At 28.4% G+C, this 26,516-nt stretch overlaps 1 protein-coding gene across 1 annotated transcript in view; it reads left to right on the top strand.

The window, feature by feature from the left end:
* The window catches only part of LOC107445605 (uncharacterized), a 70,902-nt gene that overhangs the window by 29,485 nt on the left and 14,901 nt on the right, over positions 1-26,516 (top strand). The window contains exons 10-21 of the mRNA XM_043050198.3: positions 9,401-9,631; positions 11,179-11,335; positions 13,143-13,216; positions 14,441-14,507; positions 14,590-14,712; positions 14,791-14,957; positions 16,568-16,755; positions 16,861-16,941; positions 17,578-17,691; positions 20,318-20,398; positions 20,493-20,551; positions 22,885-23,449. Coding sequence (XP_042906132.2) covers positions 9,401-9,631; positions 11,179-11,335; positions 13,143-13,216; positions 14,441-14,507; positions 14,590-14,712; positions 14,791-14,957; positions 16,568-16,755; positions 16,861-16,941; positions 17,578-17,691; positions 20,318-20,398; positions 20,493-20,551; positions 22,885-23,449 — 1,907 coding nt within the window. The remainder of the gene's footprint in view (positions 1-9,400; positions 9,632-11,178; positions 11,336-13,142; positions 13,217-14,440; positions 14,508-14,589; positions 14,713-14,790; positions 14,958-16,567; positions 16,756-16,860; positions 16,942-17,577; positions 17,692-20,317; positions 20,399-20,492; positions 20,552-22,884; positions 23,450-26,516) is intronic.

The raw sequence follows: 26,516 nt of genomic DNA, 5'->3' as shown, positions 1-26,516 counted from the left end.
TCCTTTGGAAATTTTTTTCAGGTGAACTGGACGTAAGAGTCCGGTTTTTTGAGGTTGTACTGTATATGTATATATACAGGGTGATTCTAAAAAGGTGGGCAAAATTTTAGGAAGTGATAGCACACACCCAAGCAAACAATTTTTATAAAAGAATGCATGGTCGAAAACAAAACGCAAAGGTGCTGGCGGATTTGGAAAGTTGTTTGATGCAAACGTGAAAGCTCCATTCCTGTTGCGAGTAACTGCGCTGCGTTACTTGTCGCCAAGCTTTCGGCCGCTGCAAGGAAAGTTTGTGTTTCAGAATGTTCCTCTATCTTTTCTTCCCCATTGTACTGCGTGCATAGCCGCTCTCGGCCACTGTTTTGAACACTTATTGTAATCACATGCCATTAAATTTGCTTTTATAACTTAACTTCATCGTTCTTTGTGTGTTTTTGCCTCATATTCGAACATAAACTTTGACGCCCTCTAGTGGTTTTGCGTTTTGTTTTCAAACATGCATTCTTTGATAAAAATTGCTTGCTTGGGTGTGTACTATCACTTCCTAAAATTTTGCCCATCTCTTTAGAATCACCCTGTATATACAGTGGTGGCCAAAAGTGTGGACATTTTTTTAAAGTTTCATGTTTTTCAACTTTGTGTGCTTGTAGAATATATTAATTTTCACTTAAATACAAACGTTTATATATCAGATTGAAGGTAATTTAATGTGGAATTTAATAATAAATACAGTATTACAATATCTGTATTACAAAAAAAGTTATGCAACTAATAGTAAGATCTATCTTAGATTTGCATTTTTTTAAGGTGATACTTACACGATCAATACTTAGTAGGATAACCCTTATTTTTTAAGACAGCTTCACAGCGTCTTTTCATCGAGTGAACGAGTGCTTGGAGTTCATCTTTCGTAATCACATGGTGACAAGAATCAATTATAGCTTCAATAAGTTGTCTTTTATTGGATGGAAGTTTTTTTTTAAAGAATTTTCAAACATCGCCACAAATTTTCAATTGGATTGAGATCAGGGCTGTTTCCTGGCCATGGTAATATATCTATGTCTTTATTTTGAAACCATGATTTGCATACTTTTGCTGTGTGGCATAGAGTTGAATCCTTCTGAAAAATAAATGGTGCGTAGTTGGGAAAGAAATCCCTGATGGAAGGTATCAATTTTGGTTTCAGGACTGTTTCGACGTAATTTTTGGCATTCAGGATGCCATCAATCACATGAATTCGGCCCACACCATCTGCAGACATACATGCCCAAATCATGACATTTGTTGGGGTTTTTGTAGTTGCTTCAATGCAATCAGGATGAAGTGCTTCACCTACTCTACGTCTCACGTATTTTTTACCATCACTACCAAAGAGCGATATTTTACTCTCATTGCTCCAGATTACTTGCTTCCATTGATTTTCTGACCATTTAATGTGTTCTTTTGCCCACTTGACTCGTTTTTCGCGTTGCTTTTGATTTAAATATGGTTTTTTCCTTGGAATTCTAGCTTGTAGTCCAAATCCTGATGACCTTCTTATTGTTCTTGAACTTACTGCAATACCAGCTGCATTCATTTCACATCTAATGGCATCTGATGAATTTTTTTTATCTTAAAGTATAGCCGTTTAATTTTTTTATCGGCAGTAGCACTTGTGCATTTTTTTCGGCCTGATTTGACTTTATTTTCCACTGATTTCGTTTTTTCATAACGTAAACTTAACTTTTGTACACCAGAACAAGTCTCTGAACCACCAACTTGTCTTGCAATTTCAGCATAAGACAGGCCATTTTCTATCAATATGACAATTCGGCTTCTTTTTGTAGATGTCCAATTAGTTCTTCTTGTTGATGAGATTGTTTGAAATTAGTTTAATTAAAAAAAAAGGACTTTAAGTATTCAAAAATAGCAATACTCTATTTAATTGTACTAGTATGCATCATTCCGCTTAATATTTCCACAACAATAACTCTTTTACCATCCAAATAACCTAAACTATAGTTACAGACATTTGATTGGTCCTAAGAACAGTGTTTGTGATTGGTTAGTACGCTTTTATTACAAAACACGTCCTTATTCAAAACTATTTGTGTTTGTTTGTTCTACTAAAATGAGCTTAACTTTTTTTGTAATGCAGATATTTTAATTCTGTTTTTGTTATTAAATTCTACATTAAATTACCTTCAATTTGATATTTCAACATTTGTATTTAAGTGAAAATTAATTTATTCTACAAGCACACAAAGTTGAAGAACATGAAACTTTCAAAAAATGTCCACACTTTTGGCCACCACTGTGTGTATATATATATATATATATATATAGCATAAAAAGCTTAAATTAATCATTTTATATTATTCCTTTTCTGTAAATCCTTTTCTTAATTTATTATTCAAAACGAAATGCTTTCTCACACTTTTAAATTCACACCCTGTCCTTTAATCTATTTTTGGCTCAAGTATGCATTAATTAAAAGCAAGACATTTTTCCCTTTGCTCTTTGTGGGTATTGCGCAACCTATTTAATAAACCAATTACAATTACTATGATTTCCCTCTTTCCCTAAATCGAAGCATTTTACAGATTTTCTTTACAAGATTTTCCCTAACATTTAAGCTGGAGCACAATGAAATTGTGGCGCAATCTCTCTCGTCATACATATCAAAATGATTGAATAAAATAAATTTGTTTGCTCTCTTTTAAATCCTGTGCCTGTTTATTCTACTCACACGTCCATGTCTGCAAACCTTAGATGTATATAGATATATATCTCTATATATATAGATAGATAGATAGATAGTCCATTTATTCTTCATTATCAGGAGATGAAAAGCTATTTTCATTAAAATTAAAATTTTTAAGAATTATTAAGAACATTTTCAAGAAGAAAATAACTTTTAAAATTGTAAAAATAAACAGCTTTTTTTATATAATTTTTTTGAAAATTTTTTTTGAAAAAGGTATATTTATTCTTGAAGCTGATTACTCATATTTCTTAACAAAATTTTAGGAACAATTTTGGGTGCGCAGAATAAATAGTTCCTCAAAATTTGTATTCAATGTAATTCAATTTACTATGAAAATTACACTTCATAATTAGCAATACTAAGAAAATCTTCTTAGATATTAATCACCAAATATTATCAATAATCACCAAATATAATCTTTTTTATAATACGAATAATCAGTTTTGAAAAATAATTCTTGATAGCATAATTTATGCCTGTAGTATTAAGAACAATTTTGTGCACTTAAAATTGTTCTACTGAGAAATTTTTAAAGCTTTTATTTAGTATACTACGAATTTATTTTTATTTCCTAAATAATATATATATATATATATATATATATATATATATATATATATATATATATATATATATATATATATAATAAATAAATAAATAAATACAAGAAAACACTATGAAAGTTAAGAAAAACAATAAGTATTATTCATTGCGCTTAAGCTGCAAGTAAACAGCACTCATTAGATAAGTTCAAAATGAAGAATAAAACAAAGAAAAATTATAGACATATGAAAAAAAGGGGGTGGGAAATAATAAGTAAAAAAAAAAAACAACAAACAACATTTTATTAAAAAAAAAAAAAAAGTGAAATGTTAATTAAAAAACCGGAAAAAAAGCCGGAAAAAAAAGATATAATCTTTTCTTCAGCCCACACGATTATATCCGCAAAACAGAGTGCTTTCTGATATTGTATCAATAAAGCCAAAGCAAAATATATTAATACAATAGTGTGAGGAGCACTCAAAAAAATTTTTTTATAAAATAACTACATAAAAATAGATCATAAAAAGTAAATATAACATGTAAAAACAGATAATAAAATAAAATAAAAAGAAAAAATAAAATAAAAAGAAAAAACATTAAAAAGGGGGGACTATAAAGCGAGTAGCAAAATCATAACAACTTACATGGACAGTTATTTTTCAAGAATGATTTAAAAATGTTTTCGCAGAAAGATTGCCAGATTACAAAATATGAAAACAAAAGATGAAATCAAAAGCGCAAATTGAGTGTAACATAAGGGTTCTAAAGTGTCGTTCTTACTGCACTGCTGAAGTGATTTGTTATTCTGAGTTTTGATTTGTTAGTTACCAAGGATGGGCCCGAAATGGATGTGCACAAGGTAATATTATACTGGATAATTTTAAAAATTGATCATAAATAGTTTTAGAAGATAGATGTTTATTTAAGAAAAAATATAAAATAGAAAAGAGAAACATAAATTGCCTGCTTTGCAAATAATTTTAGCCGCGGATTTGCACGATATGGATTAGCACATAGAAAAATTATTTAAATTATCAAAGAAAAAATTTTAATAGATAATTTTTAACACAGATTTGCCCGAAATGGATTTGCACATGGAAAAATTAACAAAGAAAAAATTTTAGCAGATAATTTTAACCACGGATTTGCACATGGAATAGTATAAATTAATAAAAAAATTTTTAGCAAACAATTTATCCACGGATTTGCCCGAAATGGATTTGCACATGGAAAAACTGTATAGATTAACAAGGGAAATTATTTAGCAAAGGAATTTTTAGTAAATAATTCTAACCACGGATTTGCCCGAAATGGATTTGCACATGGAAAGATTAACAAAGAAAAAATTTTTAGTACATAATTATAGCCACGGATTTGCCCGAAATGGATTTGCGCATGGAAAAATTACATAAATTAACAAAGAAATTATTTAGTAAATAATTTTGGCAATGAATTTTGGCCTGAAATGGATTTGCACATGGGAAAATCATAAAAATTAACAAAAAAAAATGTTTAGAAAATATATCCACCAAAATATACGATTAATTCAATGATTTTATATAAAATTTTATTACATTAGTTGGGTATCCATTGTTTTTTATCAGATTTTGAAAGAGTTTATCGATTTGTATTTTGGATAAATAAATATTACTACATATTCTTTTAATTCTGTTCATTTCATTAAAAGTGGTATTTAAATAGATGCTCCTAGAAACATTAATATTCCAAGTAACTAGTTTATTAATATTAAAATTAAAATCATTTCTTTTATCGTATAAATCAACAAAGCAGATATTTTCAACTTTCATAATACCCAAATCCAAAAAATTGAAATTAATATTATCATCATGATTACGAAGTAAGATTAATTCCTCAGGGTATATATCACTCAATAAAACAGTAAAATCTTGGAAATTAAAGATAATTAAGTCATCAATATATCTAAAAACAAATTTAATACTCAGAGTAAAATTTTTTTCATAATAATGCAAAAATAAGTTAGCTAAGAGAGATGAATAATTAGATCCCTGTGGTATTCCATTAATTTGAAGAAAGATATCCCTTCCATTGTAAAGATAATTACTAAAAAGACAAAAATTAATCAGAATTTCCCAATAATCAAAATCGCAACAAAGGATATTTTTAAAATCATGGTAATAATTCAAATGATGAATGAATAATTCATGATTTTAAAAATATCCTTTGTTGCGATTTTGATTATTGGGAAATTCTGATTAATTTTTGTCTTTTTAGTAATTATCTTTACAATGGAAGGGATATCTTTCTTCAAATTAATGGAATACCACAGGGATCTAATTATTCATCTCTCTTAGCTAACTTATTTTTGCATTATTATGAAAAAAATTTTACTCTGAGTATTAAATTTGTTTTTAGATATATTGATGACTTAATTATCTTTAATTTCCAAGATTTTACTGTTTTATTGAGTGATATATACCCTGTGGAATTAATCTTACTTCGTAATCATGATGATAATATTAATTTCAATTTTTTGGATTTGGGTATTATGAAAGTTGAAAATATCTGCTTTGTTGATTTATACGATAAAAGAAATGATTTTAATTTTAATATTAATAAACTAGTTACTTGGAATATTAATGTTTCTAGGAGCATCTATTTAAATACCACTTTTAATGAAATGAACAGAATTAAAAGAATATGTAGTAATATTTATTTATCCAAAATACAAATCGATAAACTCTTTCAAAATCTGATAAAAAACAATGGATACCCAACTAATGTAATAAAATTTTATATAAAATCATTGAATTAATCGTATATTTTGGTGGATATATTTTCTAAACATTTTTTTTTGTTAATTTTTATGATTTTCCCATGTGCAAATCCATTTCAGGCCAAAATTCATTGCCAAAATTATTTACTAAATAATTTCTTTGTTAATTTATGTAATTTTTCCATGCGCAAATCCATTTCGGGCAAATCCGTGGCTATAATTATGTACTAAAAATTTTTTCTTTGTTAATCTTTCCATGTGCAAATCCATTTCGGGCAAATCCGTGGTTAGAATTATTTACTAAAAATTCCTTTGCTAAATAATTTCCCTTGTTAATCTATACAGTTTTTCCATGTGCAAATCCATTTCGGGCAAATCCGTGGATAAATTGTTTGCTAAAAATTTTTTTATTAATTTATACAATTCCATGTGCAAATCCGTGGTTAAAATTATCTGCTAAAATTTTTTCTTTGTTAATTTTTCCATGTGCAAATCCATTTCGGGCAAATCCGTGTTAAAAATTATCTATTAAAATTTTTTCTTTGATAATTTAAATAATTTTTCTATGTGCTAATCCATATCGTGCAAATCCGCGGCTAAAATTATTTGCAAAGCAGGCAATTTATGTTTCTCTTTTCTATTTTATATTTTTTCTTAAATAAACATCTATCTTCTAAAACTATTTATGATCAATTTTTAAAATTATCCAGTATAATATTACCTTGTGCACATCCATTTCGGGCCCATCCTTGGTAACTAACAAATCAAAACTCAGAATAACAAATCACTTCAGCAGTGCAGTAAGAACGACACTTTAGAACCCTTATGTTACACTCAATTTGCGCTTTTGATTTCATATTTTGTAATCTGGCAATCTTTCTGCGAAAACATTTTTAAATCATTCTTGAAAAATAACTGTCCATGTAAGTTGTTATGATTTTGCTACTCGCTTTATAGTCCCCCCTTTCTAATGTTTTTTCTTTTTATTTTATTTTTTCTTTTTATTTTATTTTATTATCTGTTTTTACATGTTATATTTACTTTTTATGATCTATTTTTATGTAGTTATTTTATAAAAAAATTTTTTTGAGTGCTCCTCACACTATTGTATTAATATATTTTGCTTTGGCTTTATTGATACAATATCAGAAAGCACTCTGTTTTGCGGATATAATCGTGTGGGCTGAAGAAAAGATTATATCTTTTTTTTCCGGCTTTTTTTCCGGTTTTTTAATTAACATTTCACTTTTTTTTTTTTTTTTTTAATAAAATGTTGTTTGTTGTTTTTTTTTTTACTTATTATTTCCCACCCCCTTTTTTTCATATGTCTATAATTTTTCTTTGTTTTATTCTTCATTTTGAACTTATCTATTCCATTCAGGACCGTCCCTTATTTTGAGCAAAACACAATCTTGTGTGAAGACGAGGCAAGATTTTACGGAGGCGAAAATAGCGTCGAACCAATTCGAGAGGTTTACAGGAGTTGTTTGCCTCCTGGAGGAAAAAACTCTTCATTCCCTCATTGTTTGCTTGCTGGTGGAAACCTATGGGAAACAAATTTACCCCACCTTCCATATTCCTCTCGCTTCCCCCTTACCTCCCTAGTGTGCTTCTGACCTTTAATAATAGAAAACTCCCAATGATGTCTCAAACAAAATAAAGTTGCTGTATTTTTCAAAAAAATCTCTTTAATTTATTTTTATAGTCAAAGATCTTGTGTACAAAAATAAAAATACAATAATGGAATTGCACTCATTAAATAAGCATTAGTTGAAACTATTGTTAATTAACATATCAGGTGTCTATTTAGAAGAAATTTAGATCTGTTAATTAACCCTTCACAAATTATTTTAAAAGTGGACTCTTCTCATAGTTATTTCCATTTTAAAAATGGACGATTCGCAAATTTCTTCCTTTTTAAAAATGGCGATGCCATTAAGTCATAGTTTAAAAATAACTCCTCAAAAGACATTGTTTTTGTATTTTTTTCATAAAAGCCATGACCTTGCCAAAATGAACCATATTATGTGCCAATTTTAATCTCTTTAATTTGAGAATGAGTGCTATGATTTATAATTATTTTATTCATATAAAATTAATTGTTTTTGTATTTTCAGCAGTTCATACTTTAAATGCATTTTCAGGACAACGTTGATTTTGAGTAAATCTTTGCTAATCTCTGGAATATATACACTAACGTACATTGCAAAAAAAAATTTTCTTAGAATTCTTTTAAACTATATATGCTGATTTTGTATAATGTTAAGTTTTTAACTGAACGCTAAGGTCTAAGTCAAAATTTATTATTATATTTTAAATAAGAACGTTAGAATTTTTCAATATTAAATGTTAAACAATATATTTAGTTCTATTTTATTATATATTTGACTTCAAAAGACAGGAAACCATATTATTGATTGAGAAAAAATTATTTGGATAATTAGGTATTACAATTTGTTGTAGATTTGCCATAAGATGTGTAGTTTTTATGCTCAAATTTGCCCTTATTTTGAAAAAGTATTTTTTCTTAAATTTTAATTATAATGCTGTTTTTAAAAATATTTGTGTGGAACCCAAACGAATACCTTAAAAGTTTTCTAATCATTTTATGAAAAAGAAGGTCAATTACAAATTTTATTTAGTCACATTTTTGTGGGTCATAATCTTATTTTCAGCAAATCCAGTATAATCTTGTAGGACGGTGTTTTACAGTTTCATAATTATTGATCTGTGTCTTTCATCTGATTGTAGAGATAATTTATTCCAATCAGTAATCGTATTATAGAATTTTTAAATGGGGAATTGAAGACTCATCCACTAAATTACTTTTGTACAAAAATGTCATATTTGCTGTGTTTTCTTTTCAAAATTATTGAAACCTTACTCTTAAAGAAGGTTGATTAAGGAAGTCTTGAACTTGATTACAAGTGTTAGCTAAATATTTGTATTAGAGAACTTAAAATAATTGATATTGTTAATTTTTTTTTTTACATTTTCCATATTGATCTTATATTATTTTAAGCTGTTCATCAATAAAAACTGTTAAAAAATTCTGTCTTTAGCAAAGATATTCTGAAATTAAAAATAGTGTATTTTATTAATCTTTTGTTATAAAATTTACATTTGTTATATCTAAGTAAAGCAAATTAGTTTGTTGTTTGACTTATTAATAACAGTCTAGTATCTCTGTACTGGTATTGGTACTGTTTAAAAAAATTTCCTTTTTTTAAAAAATCTTGTGCTGATTTTTCCTTTGGTTTACTATGAGATATGGTATTTGAAAACAGATAATATTTTTTTATCTTAAGTTAATTGTTCAGTCATTAAAAGAAATGCCTTTTATTTGTTTTTATTAGATCTCAAGAAAACAGAACCAATAATTAATAAATTAACATCTTCTCTCCCTGCACTTATTATTGCTGAAAAGTTTGAAACGTGGCAGCTTGTACAAATGATAACTGTATGCTTGTTTGCCATTGAGCATGCATGGGGAACTATGGATATTGACAGAAATGTGACTAAGTTTGATGAGACCATGTTAAGCCTTGAGGAACTTAAAGCAGCCTCTTTAGTTGAGGAATTGTTAGGTAAGATACAAGTATTAATATATATCAAGAAATTAATCCAACTTGAGCTTTTTAAATAAAGCATATGGTTAGTTTTTTAAAAAAAGTTTTTTAATTTGATTACCTACTCAATTATTTGGGTGATTTACATCATTAAATTGTATAAGTACTAATTCGTGTCAAGTTATGAGCTTTTAAGAAGCGAAACCAGTTTACAAACTTGTAAATGTTTGTACGCTGTTTCAATTTAAAATTTGATCATTGATATGTTTTTTTTTTCCTTCCATTTTTTTTTTTTTTTCAAAATTTAAAATCATTGGTTTAAACCCCTGGTAACATACTAGAACTCAAATTGCTAACATTTAATTGTTACTAAAAAGAATTCAATACTTGAGTTTAAAGGTTGTGAGCCCAACACAGTTCAAATACTGGAAATTTTTATTCAGAGAAAATACGTTTTTATGTTTAATATAAAAGTTAATTAAAACCATAACAATAATTCAGAATATCTTGTTTTAAAGTAAAAAATTAAAGAAATCATTTTAATCATCAGAACATTTCATTTTTTTATACTCACAAATTGAATTAATTGTTTTTCTTTCTTATCTGTTTTTTTAAGTAAAGAAAGATCTCGTTAGAGACATTGTTTTCGACTGATACTTAAGCATACCTGCCAAGTCTCCAGTTTTTTAACAGAGACTCCTATATTCTACACCTATCTCCTGTTTAGCCGTATATTCTCAAATTTCTCCATATTTATTGAAGAAATTTTTTTTTAAAAAATGCCAATAAAATATCCACTGAGGGCAGAAATATTCCTCAACAGATGATGTTATTGCCAGTAGTGCAATATGTTGAGTGTTAATAGTTTAAGCAGAGCCGTGGTGGCTCTTGAGATGAACTGGGTTCAAATCCCAGCAATGACTGGTTGATGTGAATTTGGCACTTGACTTACACCTGCCACAGTGCTGACATAATATATCCTCAGTGAAAGATGTATCATGGGTTAGAGTCTCCTAGCCGTGGGAGGTTCTCATGGTTTTCCTCTCTATGTAACACAAATGCGGGTTAGTTCCATCAAAAAGTCCTCCACAAAGGCAAATTACATGGCTATGGAGTTGACCGTTAGTAGTTGTAAGCCTGAAATTAGGTCGGCTGTTCAATGGCGGTTATAAAATAAAATAGATTTAGTAGTTATGGATAATGGTTTAAAAAAATCTTCTTTTGATCAAGATTTATGTACATATTTTTAACTCTGCTGCATGTAAGTGCTTACATTATTTCCAATTTTGAATTTCTCTTTTTGACTAACATGATTATGCCTTATAAATCAAAACATTGCTCGTAGCTTAAAAAATATCGCTAGTAAAATCTCCGTTATTTTATTTCTCCAATGTTGGTCGATATGCTAAAGTCTGACATGAAAGATAGTAAGATTCTAATTTAGCAAAGTGGTACTATTGACCTTTTGTGGTTGTGTTTTGTTGTTACTCAATAAGTATTGGTGGTGGGTAGGCAACGATCTGCCTTTCAAAAATAAAAGCTCAATTTTCTTCTCTTTCGTATAGCGAGCATGCTTCATGCATTTTTACTTCCTGTGCATGCCTCCCTCGAACCCAAAGAGACTGCAAGTTACTACACACTTCCAGCCATCAAAATTGTACTTGACTGGCTTCTGCAAGATCCTCAACTTCTGCAGCATGAAGCCATTGCTAAAAATCCTCAGTAAGTTGAAACTTTCTCCATTTGATACTCTAGTGCAAAGATGGTAAATCTTTATTGATTAGTGTGACAATGGTTTATTATTTTGAAGTGTCCTGTTATGTTTTCCTTTGAAAAATAATCTGTAAGTTACTGATTTTATTTTGATCCATAGAATTTCAGTGTGAATTTATATAATTATTAACTTGCTTTAAATCTGAAACAAGGACATCTTGGACAAAGCTGCCAGTCTGCCTAAGACTTCAATAGTTGAGGAGCACCCTTGTTTGTAGGAAAATGTCATAATGGCGCTCGTTCTTGTTTTTGATTTTGATAGCTGCTAGTATTGGAGGATATATATCCTTCAGTGAATGTAATTGAATACAAGTAATAAAATCTCTCAAGTCATGTGCTGCCTAGGGGCAATCAGACATGGTGTCGATATTCAGGAAGCAGTATTTTTACTAAATTCAGTTTTTTAAGCAGTGTTTTCAGTTTCTGTAAATGTGCAAATAATATTTAAAAATATGCTGACGCCATTTCAGTATTTTTCATTCTGATTAGATCAGACATTGAGGGAACAAAGCACCTTTAGAGTATATTCCCTAGCAGTGTAGTCAGCTGTAAAATAGAGGCCATGACGAAAAATGTTGTTCTCATCAGGTGACCAGCAACATTACATGCAACAACAAATTTTTCAGTAGTGTTGGATGAACATTATAAACTTGATCCTGCAATTATATTTTGTTGAGTATGATGATGGATGTAGTCAGTGACTAATCTTCTGCAGAATTTTAAAGCCTCTCAGCTCAGTGCATTGATGGGGGCAGGGATATTATATTTAACTGATCTAAAATACTTCTCCTTTTTTTTTTTTTTTTTTTTTTGATAAATTATATTTTGTGCTATACAACGCCATTAATTTTTGAACCTAAGAGTAGTAGTGATGCAAAAAAACACATAATGCTTTGCATTAAAGATATTGTATTATGATAAAAATTATAAGACAGTTGCAATTTATTAAGTTGTATTGTAGGACTCAATCAAAAGTTGCAATAAATCATAGTCAGTTTAATGTAGAAAAATTTATGTATGCTTTAAGCTGTGTACTTAGAATTATTATTACATTTTGCCTACTCTTTTTTAAATTTATATTGGAATTTGAGGTAGTCTAAATTTTTAGATGAATTAAACTAAAAATGGTCCCACATAGCTTAAGATTATGAACTGTAATTTCTTTTTTATTTATTTGTTCTTTCTCTTTTCGCCACTACAGCCCATAATAAGCTATAATCTTTCCAATTAGTCTGTTTACTGTTTTTAAATCTTTCTTGATATCATCCAGCCGTCTGAAAAGTTCTCTCTGTTTTTAAATGCCTTTTGGTTTGTTGAAGGTTAATAGCTTAGAGGGGTTGTAATACTCTCATGAGAATAAGTGACTGAAATTCCCCTTTATTATACTTTTATTATGTCTAGTTGCTTAGATTGATTATAAATTTCATGATTGTAAAGAATTTGCCACACATTATGTTCTTGGACAGCACTGGAAATTGTGCTTAGTAATTTTCTATTATCAATAATAGCTTTCGCTCTATAATATACTTTCTCTGCAGGCTTGATATCCTTTAAAATACTATGTATGTAGCCACTGAAAAAGTCTTGATTTCTTATACAAATTACCACTTAATGTTTCCTGGCAGGCTATAAAAACAATGTATGGTTTTAAATTTAAAGACGAAACTCAATGTTAAAATTTCAGTTCTCCAAACTTATTTTAATATAAATTATTTACTGTTGGCTATTTTTTTGATAAATTTGATTTTTTTTATAGAGTTTGGCATGGACTTTGTAAATTGTTGAATGATTTGGATGTGACAACCAAGGAAACTTATGATCTCAAGAAGTGTAAGACGCAGTTAATTATTTCAGTTTATTGTAATTTAAGCATTTAAATTTATGAATACTGTATTATGAATACCAATTATCCGGGAGATCATTGCTATCCCGGATGTCTGAATTTCACCGTTTTCTGGATCGGCCGAAAAGTATTGTTAATCCATGTTTCATTGAATCCAAATTACAATGAAAATTAATTAACGCATTTTAAAGTAAGAAAAAATGAAAAGAAGCTTATTTATATATTTTTTCAATGTTTTTCTCATCTACTACTTTGGTTATTTAATTCATAGTTTTGTAGTTTTCCATTTTGACTTATAAACTAATTTAGTACTCGTATCTGGTACATTTGACTGTCATTCGAAAGACATTAGCGATAACCGGTAAATATAAAAAAAAGTACCTACAGAACATAAAAATACATAAAATAATTGGTAAAAACAGGATGCCTAAGTATAAAAATCAAAAAAGAAACACATAAAAAGGTAATTTGAAAGAAATACTATTGTTTTTTAACCTTCTAATTATGAATTTGGAAGGTCCATATTTCTTTTACCCACCATGCAACCAATAGTACAAGAAAGAGGGTATATTTTTATTTCCAAGCCTAGCAAGAATTATTTTTCTTTTATATTTGCTTGTATACAAGTTTTGAATTTTGGATGAATTTCATAATAAAAAGTGTACTTTTCAGTTTATGCACAAAAGGGCTTATGCTCAGAAATATACTGTAATCACTTACTTTTCTTTTAAAACTTTACTGATCATTCTATTAATAAAACGTTGTTGACTAAAAAATAATGTTTCTTGTTTGCTTTTTACTGAATAAGACATGTTCTGACCTTTGTTTACCTTGGGATCTTATTATACAGAAAATCTATTATCCGAATTCGGTGAAATCTCACTGATTTCCTATATGGGACTTTTCACTACCTATGCATCATTTCAAAACTTGAGAACTTAGAAAATGTAACTATTCTAACAAAAAATGCATGTTTGTTAATTTATTAAAATATGTACAAAAATATAATTTTATGTACAAAAATATAATTTTATGAAACAGCGCTAATGGTTTTATAAAAAGATAGTTTTCGCAACCTTTGATAATCTAAAGATTCTGTTCTTTCAGATCTGAATTTAAAAAGCAATTGATTTGTTAATAATTTTATTATTATATTTTGAAAAGCTAGCTCCTAAATATTTATTTCATATCTTGAATTCCTGTATTTACAGTGGAAGATATTCCTCTTCCTGAAGATTGGGACCTTCAGGCTTTCTTGCCTTTGAAGAAATCACAAAGGTAATAATACATTTCTAGCAAAGCAGTTTTCATATTGAGACCTCTGTAAAATATTTTGCTTTTTTGATATCTATTGTTTCAGGAGACTTAAATTCAGCTTGAATGCTGCAACGCCCAGCGAGGAAGAGTCTACTTGGCTCCGTTCTGTGAGGCTCTGCAAATTGGGAGAATGTTTGGCCGGAGTGGACAAAAAAGGGAAGGAGGGGTAAGATGATGATACAATTTAAAAAGAAAAATGTATCATAATGGTGAGTTTTGAATTTTGAATTTTTTCTTGTACTAGGTTGAATTTATTGTCCCTCTCTCAGTGTGAGGAAGGAAAAAGAGTCTTCAAAGCAGTTCATCAAACTGAATCTCTCTCTGAAGAAGTGTTGCAACAAATTCAGGAGCTGACAATCAACCCAAGTCCTTCAAATTCCACCAATGATGCTCCAGCATTGATGAATGGAAGTAAATACACTAATTATCTATTTGACTTCTGTTAGGAGACGGATTGTATTCCTGGCGTACCCCAAAATTCCGGTTTTCCGCAAAACTAGCAGAATTCCCTTTATCTCGAGACCCTTGGTTAACAAACATCTGTGAATCAAAAGCTTATAATCCGACAAACTTTTCCGCAATCTGAAATTTAAACGTTAAATTTTTTTTAGATCCTGTTAATGGCATGATTACATACATGTGATTCTTATGCCAATAGATCCAAATCCACAAATTTCATTCTTTTGGTTTGGCAAATCTTCACCATCTTCAATGCTTGAAACTGCGCTGATATCGCAATATGTGTTTATGCAATTTTGACATCAAACGTTGGTTTTCTTATGCACTTGATTTAAAAATTACATGTTGCAATTTGTATTCCTGCGATTTAAAAATTGTACATCATAATTCGTATTCATGTAATTTAAAAATAAAATATCCTGATTTTTGTTTACACTTTTTTAAAATCAATATCATGATTCGCATGTTTTGAAAATCTAATATCATAATTTGTATTCAAGTGAGTTTAAAATGCAATGTCAGTATTTTCATTCACTCGTTTTTCAAATTCAATGTTGCGCTTCACATCCATGTGTTTGTGATATCATACATCGATTTTTGTATTTATGTGTCATTTAAAAGTCACGCATTGTGATTTGTATTCATGTGGAATAAAAATCATGCATCCCCATTCCTTTTCAGGTTATTGAAAAAACTGATTTTGCCGTTCATATTCACTCTATTTTAAAATACTATATTGGGATTCTAAAATTATTTACTTTAAAGATGTGATGATATTCTTCGTTTGCAGAAAATAATATTAAACATGTATTGTATATAACTTAATATATTGATATTAAGTTTTTATACTTAAAATATTTGGAGTTTTCCTTTTGTGTTGCAATAACCCCACCCCTGCTTATCTCATTGAAACTCTTTCAGACTATTTCACGGTGAAAACTATAGCCTATAATAAATCTTAAGTGATTTAATATATAGTTTTATACATTAAAACAGCTTTTAAAATTGATGATTGAAATTTTAAAAAAAAATTTATGCAGAATGAAGTACAAAAATTAAAAAAAAAGAAAGAAAGAAAGGAAGGAGAAATTATATATTTTTTTATTTATGCTATGGGGTGCTCTCACTTACTTTAATTTAGTTTTTGTTAAAATAATAGTATGGTTTTGTAGTTTACCTTTCGGTATGGATGAAAACGCTCAATTGTTTTTTCTTCGTAATTCTTCACGCAGTAAAATTTAACTTCATCTGTTGCTGCCATTCATTTAAGATATTATCAAGTAACCATTTCATTTAAACTTCGATTTTTATTTGTAAAATCCTAAATACTATTTAAAGATCTTTTTCTTATTTTGATGTTACATTTGTCTCATTTCCGAAATTGGTTCTTTGGTTAGAAAAAATACTTGTTATCAGTTATGTGTGGAAAATGTATGTAATAATTTATAAGAATTTCTTTTACTAGACAGAATTATAAATTTTGACTGTAAATTAAGTTTAAAATTAATTGTTAGAGTTTAGATCTGTATAAATGCTCTAAAATGAGTTCCTTTGAATGTTAGGTGCATCCATTTTAGAAGTCGGGAGCAGCAGCACATCCTTGCGTTCAAAACCTACCCACAATGAGATGCAGCAAGAGGTGCGCTTCAAACTGGATGACACTCCTCATCAGAGGAAGTCAGAAACAAATAATGAGAAAGAGAGACACACTAAGGAAAGCAACAGAAGAAGGCAGAATGTTGCTATGCAGGTATATCTTTAATAAACAGTTATTCATTCTATAAATAATTTTAACAATTTCAATAGGTTTTAATGTTGAATGCATATAATCACTTCATATTCTATTATGCTTTAGGCTATTCTACAGCAACGTGCTGCTCAAACTTCATCTTCTAATCATGTTCGAAATCAAGATACTGGGAAAGAAACAAATGTGGTAAGTGTTTAAAATAATTTAAAGGTTACTTAATAAATTTTAATGTCCAAAATAATTTTCAATTTATTTCAGGAGTGCTATTATTTCTCTCTAATAAATATCGTAAATGAATCTTGCAAATTTTTGCTAAATGTATATAAAATAAACAGTTTTGCTACATATTTTTATTGTTAATGTGGATTATGCATTCAAAATCATATCACAAGTTATACTAGAAAGCTATATATTAATGTGGTAGATTTCAAAATAATTTACGAATAACTTAGTAAAAAGTAATAGTAATAACTTTAAGAATGCTTTAGTAATACATTACGAATGATATTCTTCATAAATAATATTAATTGTAAATGCTATGTATTCTTCCTTAAAGTTTTCTCTTTTGTATCAGTTTTGTACTTCTGTTTATTTGAGCAAATTATTTAGAGCTTTATTAACAAAAATATAACTTTTATTTTCTTCTATTTATCGAACTGTAGTAATTGATTTCTTTTTAATGTTTTTATTTTAAAATAATATTGAGGCAATGTCTTTATCAAATCGTTGAAACATATTTTACTGGTTAATAAACTTAGAAATTATGTAGTACATTCTGTTCATTTTAGTATTTTATAAAATAAGATGGTGTTTTCCTTACAGTTGCTTCATCAAGAAACAATGAATCGACAAAATGCTCGACCACAAAATCATTTGGATGCTGCGCATGTCATTCGTAACATCGACAACAGTGCCATTCCCCAATCTGTGAAAGAGGTTTGTCGCCTTTTCTCTGCCATTTCACTTATTAGTATTTTTCCTTTTCTGAATGTGTGTATTTCTAGCAAGATCTATAATTATTGAATACTAACCCATTCAGCATTGCCACCTCTTTTAGCAAATGAATTAAAAACATTTCTATGGTTTTGAGTACTGCCTATTCTTCTTCGCCGACTAAACCAGACTAGGTTTGTTCTTTTGGTCTGATTTGCAGGTAAAGGAATGGCACTAGATTATGTGACCAGTTCCATTCACATCAGGTAAATTGCAGGATCAATAAATTCACTCTCTGTAATGTAGGAAGAAAAAAAAATTGTTTTATGTTATTTATATTCTTGGAATGAAATTAAAAAAATAAGCACATTATCATATTTGAACAAACTGATTTTTTTTTATTAATTTGTTTCAAAATGGGTAAACAAAAATTTCATCTTGATGTATTTTGCGATAGGAATAAAACAGACTTCTCTTCTGTATCTGTAGCCGTTGTCGCTCAGGAGTAGGACTGGGCGATATAAGAAATTTTATGTCGTGATGCATCGTCAGTTTTGCATCCCGATGTATCGCGATATAGTATTTTTGAAATTCATTTATTTGTAAGGCACAGAAAGTCGGATTTCTATGAAAACTTCATACTCAGATTGATTTAAATCAATTTATATATTTGATGTATATGTTTTGCTTAAGAAGGATATTAATATTATATTTTCTAAATTATGTTATATTTTCTAAAAATAAATAATAAAAAAATAAATAAAATTCAAATTTTTCAATATATTTACCTAACAATATTGAAAGAAAATTTAAAAAATAAGTTCGTTAAAAATTATTTGTATGCTTAAAACAAAGTGCGAAATAAATTAAACAAAAAAAAAAAACACTTTTAAAACAACACTATTTTTTATCATTATTATTTCACATAAATAATAAAGTTAAATTGAATAATTACTGAATTCTGAACGAGAAAACAAAGTAAGGTTTAATTTCTTAAAAAAAAAAAAAAAAAAGAATTATGATATTCGATAATATATTCAACTGACAATATTGAACGAAAATTAAAAAACACGATTATACTCTTTTATAAAACGAAGTGCTAAATGATTTTAAAAAAAGTCGCAATCGCAAACATTACTAATTTTTTTGAATAAACAAAGTTGATTGACTTATGTCCAAATCCAAAAGAGGAAAAATAAGTTTTGTTATAATTTTATTTATAAAAATGAAGACAACTAAATATTTATAAATTTAAAATCAGTAATAAAAACCCATTAAATTATTATTTTATCCAAAAAGTTTTCAACAAATTACAATAAAGTAAAAAATAGCTTAACAAATTTAATTACTTTTTAATTTAATTCTTTAGGGGCACCTTAAATTAGATTTCCATTTGTAATAAATTCAATAATGTAAAATAATACTTAAACATATAATATCAAAATAAATTTTCACATTTAAAAATAAAAAAGAAAGTTTTGTTTCAAAAGAAATTTACCTAATTAATTAAGAAACACTTTTTTATATATTCTTTTCAATAATAGATTACGTTCAGAACAGTGTAAAGACGGCGATCACAAAGTCAGTCCCACTGAAAATAATCTACAAGAAACGATATCAAGTCGCGACAAAGAAAAAAAAGAAAAGAAAAGGTGCGAAAACGAATATGCGAGATCACGATATATGTTCTCAAAACTGATTCTGATTCTACCGCTCATCAATCAAGGCCGTTTTAATCTAGCGGTACGTACATCGTCTTCCCCAGCGCGAGTTGGCATCGGAACGTAAGAGATCCTTGCGTGTCTGGTATTGCTATATCGTTCGTCTTCTTTACTCGACGGTTTAAATCAGATTTCTCATGCATCGCCTGGAACGAAAGTCGCTGTATCGGCCTGCCGGCACAGGCATTAAATCGATATGTCGCGATATATCGATTTATAGCCCAGTCCTACTCAGGAGAGATGAGGTAGGATCAAATTCTTCTCCCAGCTTGCACCAACCACGGGGCAGACGTGTAGTTGATGGATCATGATCTCCTTGCAATTTGGCTAACAATGGGAACCTTTGAATATGTATAATAGAAGTTAAAGGAAAAAAAAACTTGAAATTATAACAAATGGAAAATTTATAACAAAATAAAGTTTTCTTTTAAATAATTGAAAAATATAGCTTATAAAAAGTGATACAAGAGTACTCCTATGTTCATTTTTACGCCACAAAAAAGTTAGGTTGGATGATAAACTGTTGGTTTTCACTCCCCCCCCTCTCCCCCCCCAAAAAAAATTACGTTAGCATTTTCTCATGACACAATTGGGAATCACCCAAACTCGATAAAACTGTAATTTCCAATTTCATGTTCTTAATTTTGATTGCAAGCTCTTTTTCTCTTATGTGTATCCAAACATTTCTCAATGATAATTAAACTATTGATAAAAAATGCTTTTTAGACATTCATTAGATGTGAAACATAAGAGAAAGATAAAATATTTTTTTATGGCTTATGTAATTCAAATTTTTTACCATTGCAGATTTTTTTTGTTATTATTTTTTGGTAGTATTTTCAGCTTTGAATTATTATTAGAATTTTCATTTAATAATCCTTCATTATTTAACATACTTTTTTGTTTAGGTGAATATGAATCGACCTTCTCTTCACCATATGGTGCCTCCCGAACAATTTAATCAATTTCAAGCCCAAACTCATCCTGTGGTAATTGTTTTTTTTATTATTTAATTCTATGTTTTCCCTATGATATTTTTTTTTCTCTGTGATATATTAATTTTAATATTTGCTTTTTATGAAGGGAGGTGTTCAACCCTGTGAAAGAAATGATGCATGGCTACAACAATTCAACATCCATCAGTATGTTATATAACTACTTAATTTCTTACCATAGTCACATCTAGAAATATGGATCTCATTTCTTTATTAAATGATGTACTATTTCATTCATTCAAGTAAATGTGTGATGAGGGGGAGTATTTTATGTAATTTTGTAAACAGCTAATATCTTATTGTATATTTTTTTTTTTTTTTTTTTTAATTAAAGTTGAGATATATACTGAAAAGGTTATTAACATGTTGAGTGCCACACATATTTTTAGGGAATTCTTTTTCAGACCATAAGCATGGAGTCTAGCCATAATTTTGATGAGGATCTAGTATTCTAAATTTTATGTTTAAGATAAATGTCAGGCTGTCATTTATGCAGAACTCTTTTTTTAAATAAATTTCCATCAAAACATTTGTAAATGTTGCAGTCAGATAACTTGCATTTCATACATAATTTAAATTACTCAATATTTTTTTATATCATAAACTTAGATACTGCAGGAATTAATCCAGGAAATCCAGAACTATATATATATATATATATATATATAAAGTATTTATACTGCTTAAATCTTTCTTAATTTTTAAGCAATAGATTTAACGCTTAAAATCGATATCAAACCTTTTCACCGCATTTTTAGAAAAAGTGACCATAAAAGAATAATGTTCATTAGAAACGCTCTTTAAGAAATTCTGATAAAAAGAAAAGTCAAAAGAGAAACAGAAAAAAAATATTTCTTAGTTCTGAAATATAACTTTAATGCTGAGAGTCACAGTATTCTATATTACCTGCTTTCTGTTTTACTGTACAAGAAAAAAGTGAAAATGGAGGAATAAAATCTATTAGAAATGCTCCGTTAACATTTAATAACTAACAAAAACGAAGCAAAACAAAAAGAAGTTTTTAATTTTTAAAATATAAAGTATTGAAAAAATGATGGAATTGACTTGCCTGAATACAATTAAAAAAAGAAGAAAAAATCATGGTTCAGTATAAAGCAATCTTCAAATTTTGCATTTCCATGTGTCTATCAGAATTAACAAGAACTTAACAATTATGTGTAAAAACTATTTCTAATAGCGCATGGATAGTGTTTTCTACACTATTGTGCACTGCCTATACTTCTGGGTTACTTTTTCCTGTGTGCTTACAGCGTGATCATTGTGTTTTGAGACCATCTTAAGTAGTATTTCTTGTATACTTTTTTATTACCTAGTTTATTATTTGTGTTTAAAAAAAGAATCATTTAAGAATCGTCATTTTTAGAAACGAATCTCTATAATACACTTTTTACCTTATCAACAATGTACCAACTTCGAAATTTAAACTTAAATAATATGTAAAATGAACTTAATCTTGCTGCTAGAACAATATGCTAACACTAGTGCATGATTGTGCATGGCTCGCAGCGAGAACAAAGAGTAATAAACAAATAAAAAAGAGACCAAATGGGGACTGCCAGCTCCGAGTTATTTCTAAATCTAGCAACCATGTCACCTAATTTAACAATACATCTATAAAGAAGAAAAACAAATTTTCACTTCAAACTTACTAGAATTATTTAATATCAATTTTTTACTCTTATTGAAAACAAAATTATCTGCTTAAAAATATCGCCTCGCCGAATAAACTGTTGAGAGCAGCTGCATACTTTGCAACAAGAAGTAGAACTGTTCAAGAGATTATTGTTGTTTACATTTATATTAAAAACACCATCTATAGTAAAAAAAAGGATTTTAGATTATTCTTTATTAAATTTCTCCTTAAAAAACTTCCCAAATAATACTTTGACAAATATTCGGCAAAAGGGCCGAATTTTCATTATATTCCTAATTTATATTCCTTTAATTATCTGTAAATATTCCTAACTATGTTTTAAAATCAAATTTTGACTTATTGAGTGGCAAAATTATTGTATCTGTGATATGTTGTTTGTTGTGGAACTTAAGTTTCCTGTTTATTTTTCTATTTGGTCAGTTGTAAACCTCTTACATATTATTTAATAAGGCAGACATATTTGTGATTCCTGTCATTTCCTCATAGTAAATGTTGAAAAATACACTTAATGTACATGTCAGATAATGGGATACATTTTTTAGCATCTTGACCAAAAAAATAATTGTTTTACATTTTCGTTATTTACTATTTCTTTATCTTACCATTTATACATATTAAATGAATGTTTCATTCTTACATTTAATTTAAATGACCTTTTAAAAATTTAATTACTCCTTAAAAGAATTCTTTGTATGGCATTTTACCTCAATCGAGAATTTTTTTTTTTTTTGATGATTTTGTCTTTGTGTCCGCAGATCCTTATGAATTTGAACTATTAATCATTTTAATGACAATATATTTTCAGAACTGGGATCAATTCTGTCAATAGAATGACTCACGATAACAGCGCATCCGTTCCAAACTACGTTCAAAATGCCATGCCAAGAATTATCAGAGCTCCAGGACCCAATTTTAATTTCCAACAGCAGCCCCCAGCCCAGCAGTCACAGCCGAACCAAATGCTGACAAAAGCTGTTCCCGCCCAGGCCAACACATTTATCACCAACCCACCCAATGTGTTGTGGAATTACATGGGATTCGTTACACCCTACCAACAAGCTGCTAATCCTGCTCAAGCTAGTGCTCAGATCATCGTTCAACAGGGCACCAATCCACCTTCACAACCTCCCCCTCGTCAGCAGCCCAGTTTCTACCTCGTAAATGGAGCACAACAGGACCTGAATCAGCTGGAAGCAGCTTCTAATTTGTTGCATGCCTATAGGAATGCTTCAGGGGGATCTCTCTTGCAGCAACAGCCACCTGACATGATACGTGATCAGGTACAAGAACACCTTGCGGGCCGTATGTGGCAACAGAGCATGGAGAACGGGAGGAACGATATGTCGTCCAGCCACATGGGTGTCAATCAGGTTTGTATATATCTACATACATTTTTAAATTAAAATTCCTGACCCTCTCACTATGAGTCGAAACACTCTCTCAAAAATAAGGTTTTGACGCCCACGATTTCAGGACCAACAGTAGCAATCATGTGGTCAGCATTGCGCAAGAGACAAGCTGATACTCATTAATCTAAAGCTGGATAAGCATGCCCAATTCTGGGGACATAATTAAGAAAATGGGCATAGCTATTTTAAAAAGCAGACCTAGCATTTTATTCCATTTTTCAAACTACTCTGATGAGTAATGTTTATTTAATTAAAGATAAATTTTTAATTAAATATGAGAATAAAAGTATTATATAAATATTATATATATTATTATTATATAAATTTAACGAATGATTTTTAATTAAAAATGCATAATACTGTCTATTTACATAAATTGAATTGTAAATTTTATTAATTTAGTGTTTTTAAACAGATTCAATGGTATACAATGCTTTTTACATTGTTGCTGTGGGTGTAAAAAATTTATAAATACGGTTGTTAATGTACATTAATTATTTTATTCTTTATGAGGCCTAATAATAATATAAATAATAATAATAAATATGCCTTCTCTGCTTTTTTAAATGTGCGATTTGAATTGTGTTCGTTTTCTTAAACATATCCTTTTGAGCTGTGTCAGTTTTGCCTTTTGAGCTGTATCCGTTTTCTTAAATATGCATTTTGAGCTCCATTCATTTTCTTAAATATATCCTTTTGAGCTCCGTTCGTTTTCGTAAATAAGCATTTTAAGCAATAGCCGTTTTCTTAAAAAAGCATTTTAAGCTATGTCCATTTTTCTTAAACATATTTTGAGTTATGTCTAAAATAAAAAGCTCACTGAAGATATTCACTTGTAATCTTACCCTAAAGCATTTTATTTGGTCATTTAAAACAAAATCAAACTATTAATCAGGATTTTAAAAATGCTACTTCTATATCATATTTTGCTAATTTTCTCTTAAAAAATTTGGTTTCCAATGCTGATATAACCTTACTGATTTAATAATAAAAAATACAATAAACATTTTTGTTGAACATGGGGAAAAAAAAGCTTTTTAAGACAAACTCCCCAACATTCGTATAAATTTTGAGTCTTCTTTAATTTAAAAATTGAGATTATTTTTTCCAAAGTTTTAAATCGCAAATCTAGACCATTATCAAAAAGTCCTTTAAAACACATATCAAATTAGAAAGTTAAAAGTTGATGACAAAATATCTACGTATGTATATATATAAATTATATCCACACAGATAAAAAGTCATTGAAAATCGTGAAAAGTTAAGGACCTTGATTGTAATTTGTCATGGAGAGTCAGAGGTAAATGCTAAAGTATCATGAAAACTTCCAGTTCATCATAGATTTTGGGTATTGGAGCCCTTAACCCTGTCGCATAATTTAAAAAATTCTACATTGTCATTTGTATTCACATGATTTAAAAAGCACACATCATGATCAGCATTCGTGCGATTTAAAAATCACACATTTCGATTTGTATTCGCAGGATTTAAAAATCACACATCGTTATCCGTAATTTAAAAATCACACGGTATGATCCATATTCTTGTGATTTAGAAAAATCACACATCATAATTTGTATTCATATCATTTAAAAATCACAGTGCAATCCATATTTGTGTGACTTAAAAAATCACACATTGCGATCCGCTTTCATGCATTTTGAAAATCACACAACGGGATCTGAATTCGTGCAATTTAAAAATCTTGCATCAATATTTTTATTTACGGCATTTAAACATTATTTATATTCTCATAACTTAGACATCACACCTTATTATTTGCTTGAATTAAAAAATTGTACTTCACGATGTGATTTATTACATAATTAATTAATTTTATTAAGTATTTGAGCATGAAATATTTAGAACAGCAAAATTTTTGCCAAAACTAATTTTTGACAAAGGTGGTTCTGGTTTAAAAAGTTTTAAGTAAATATTTTCTTCTTTTTTTTTCATTTAATATTTATTTTATGCTTATTACATTTTTTATAAATATAATAATGCTTAAAACATTTTTATTAATCTTTATTTTCATATTTATTCTCAATTTGATCTAAGCTAATCTTTTTCTCTGCAGATCTTTAATTTTTTTAAGATTTTATTTGTTTGTTTGTTTTTTAAATTTCATATTTATATCAAATATTCAGTAACTTTTTATGACTTGTATATAATGTTTACAAAAAAGCTCACAAATTAAAAGGTAGATAGTTTTAAGTTTCTATAAGTGTAAGTATTAAGTTGTAGGAGTAAAAGTGTGATTATTAAGTTATAATACAATTTGACTTAGTAATCATATATTTAATATATTTTCATTTTTTATATGTAGTTATATAAAAATTATATTTGTTATATTGTAGCAAAAAATTTATTCAACTAAAATGGTTTGAATTTAATGAATATAAAAAAACTCGGTAAAACCTAATTTTAAAAATTATTTCAGTTTGAAAAATTAAATTCATATTTTTGTTTAATGTTTTGAATGTTGCTTTTTAAATTTAGACTTTTTTGATATATTAAAAGTAATATGATAGTACATGAATTCCTTTTTGTTGAAACTTTTGTCTCATTGAAATTAAAATAACATAATTCCTGGAATTGTCCTTTTGAAAGTAGCGTATTTGAATTTCATTAGATAAAAGATTTTAGCTTTGTAAATGTTTTTAATTTATCAAATAGTTTCAAATCTATGTTCTGATTTGTTTTGTCACCATTAGTTGCTGGGTTATTTGTTTTTTTAGTTTGTTTAAAAGTTCAGTTCTTTTTATTACTTTTGTTTAAATTGGCTTAGTTGAAAAAGGTGCAAAGCATTGCTTAAATGAAACAATATTGTTTTTAAGAAAAGAAAGTTAAACTTGTTTAGAATTTCTTTCGAAATTGTAGAGAAATAATGTATTAACTTACGCAAGTCATCAAAAGTTATTGTTAGAAATCATGCATTTAAAAACTCCAGATTTAGTAGATACCCTTTGTGTACCAAATATATTTGTATAACAAACATCAGCAATTTTTATTTATTTTTTCTGTCTAT

This window comes from Parasteatoda tepidariorum, chromosome 6 (genome assembly GCF_982258835.1).
Source record: "Parasteatoda tepidariorum strain Cologne lab strain chromosome 6, Ptep-v5.0, whole genome shotgun sequence".
NCBI lineage: Eukaryota > Metazoa > Arthropoda > Arachnida > Araneae > Theridiidae > Parasteatoda > Parasteatoda tepidariorum.
This window is presented reverse-complemented; position numbering and strand designations above follow the sequence as displayed.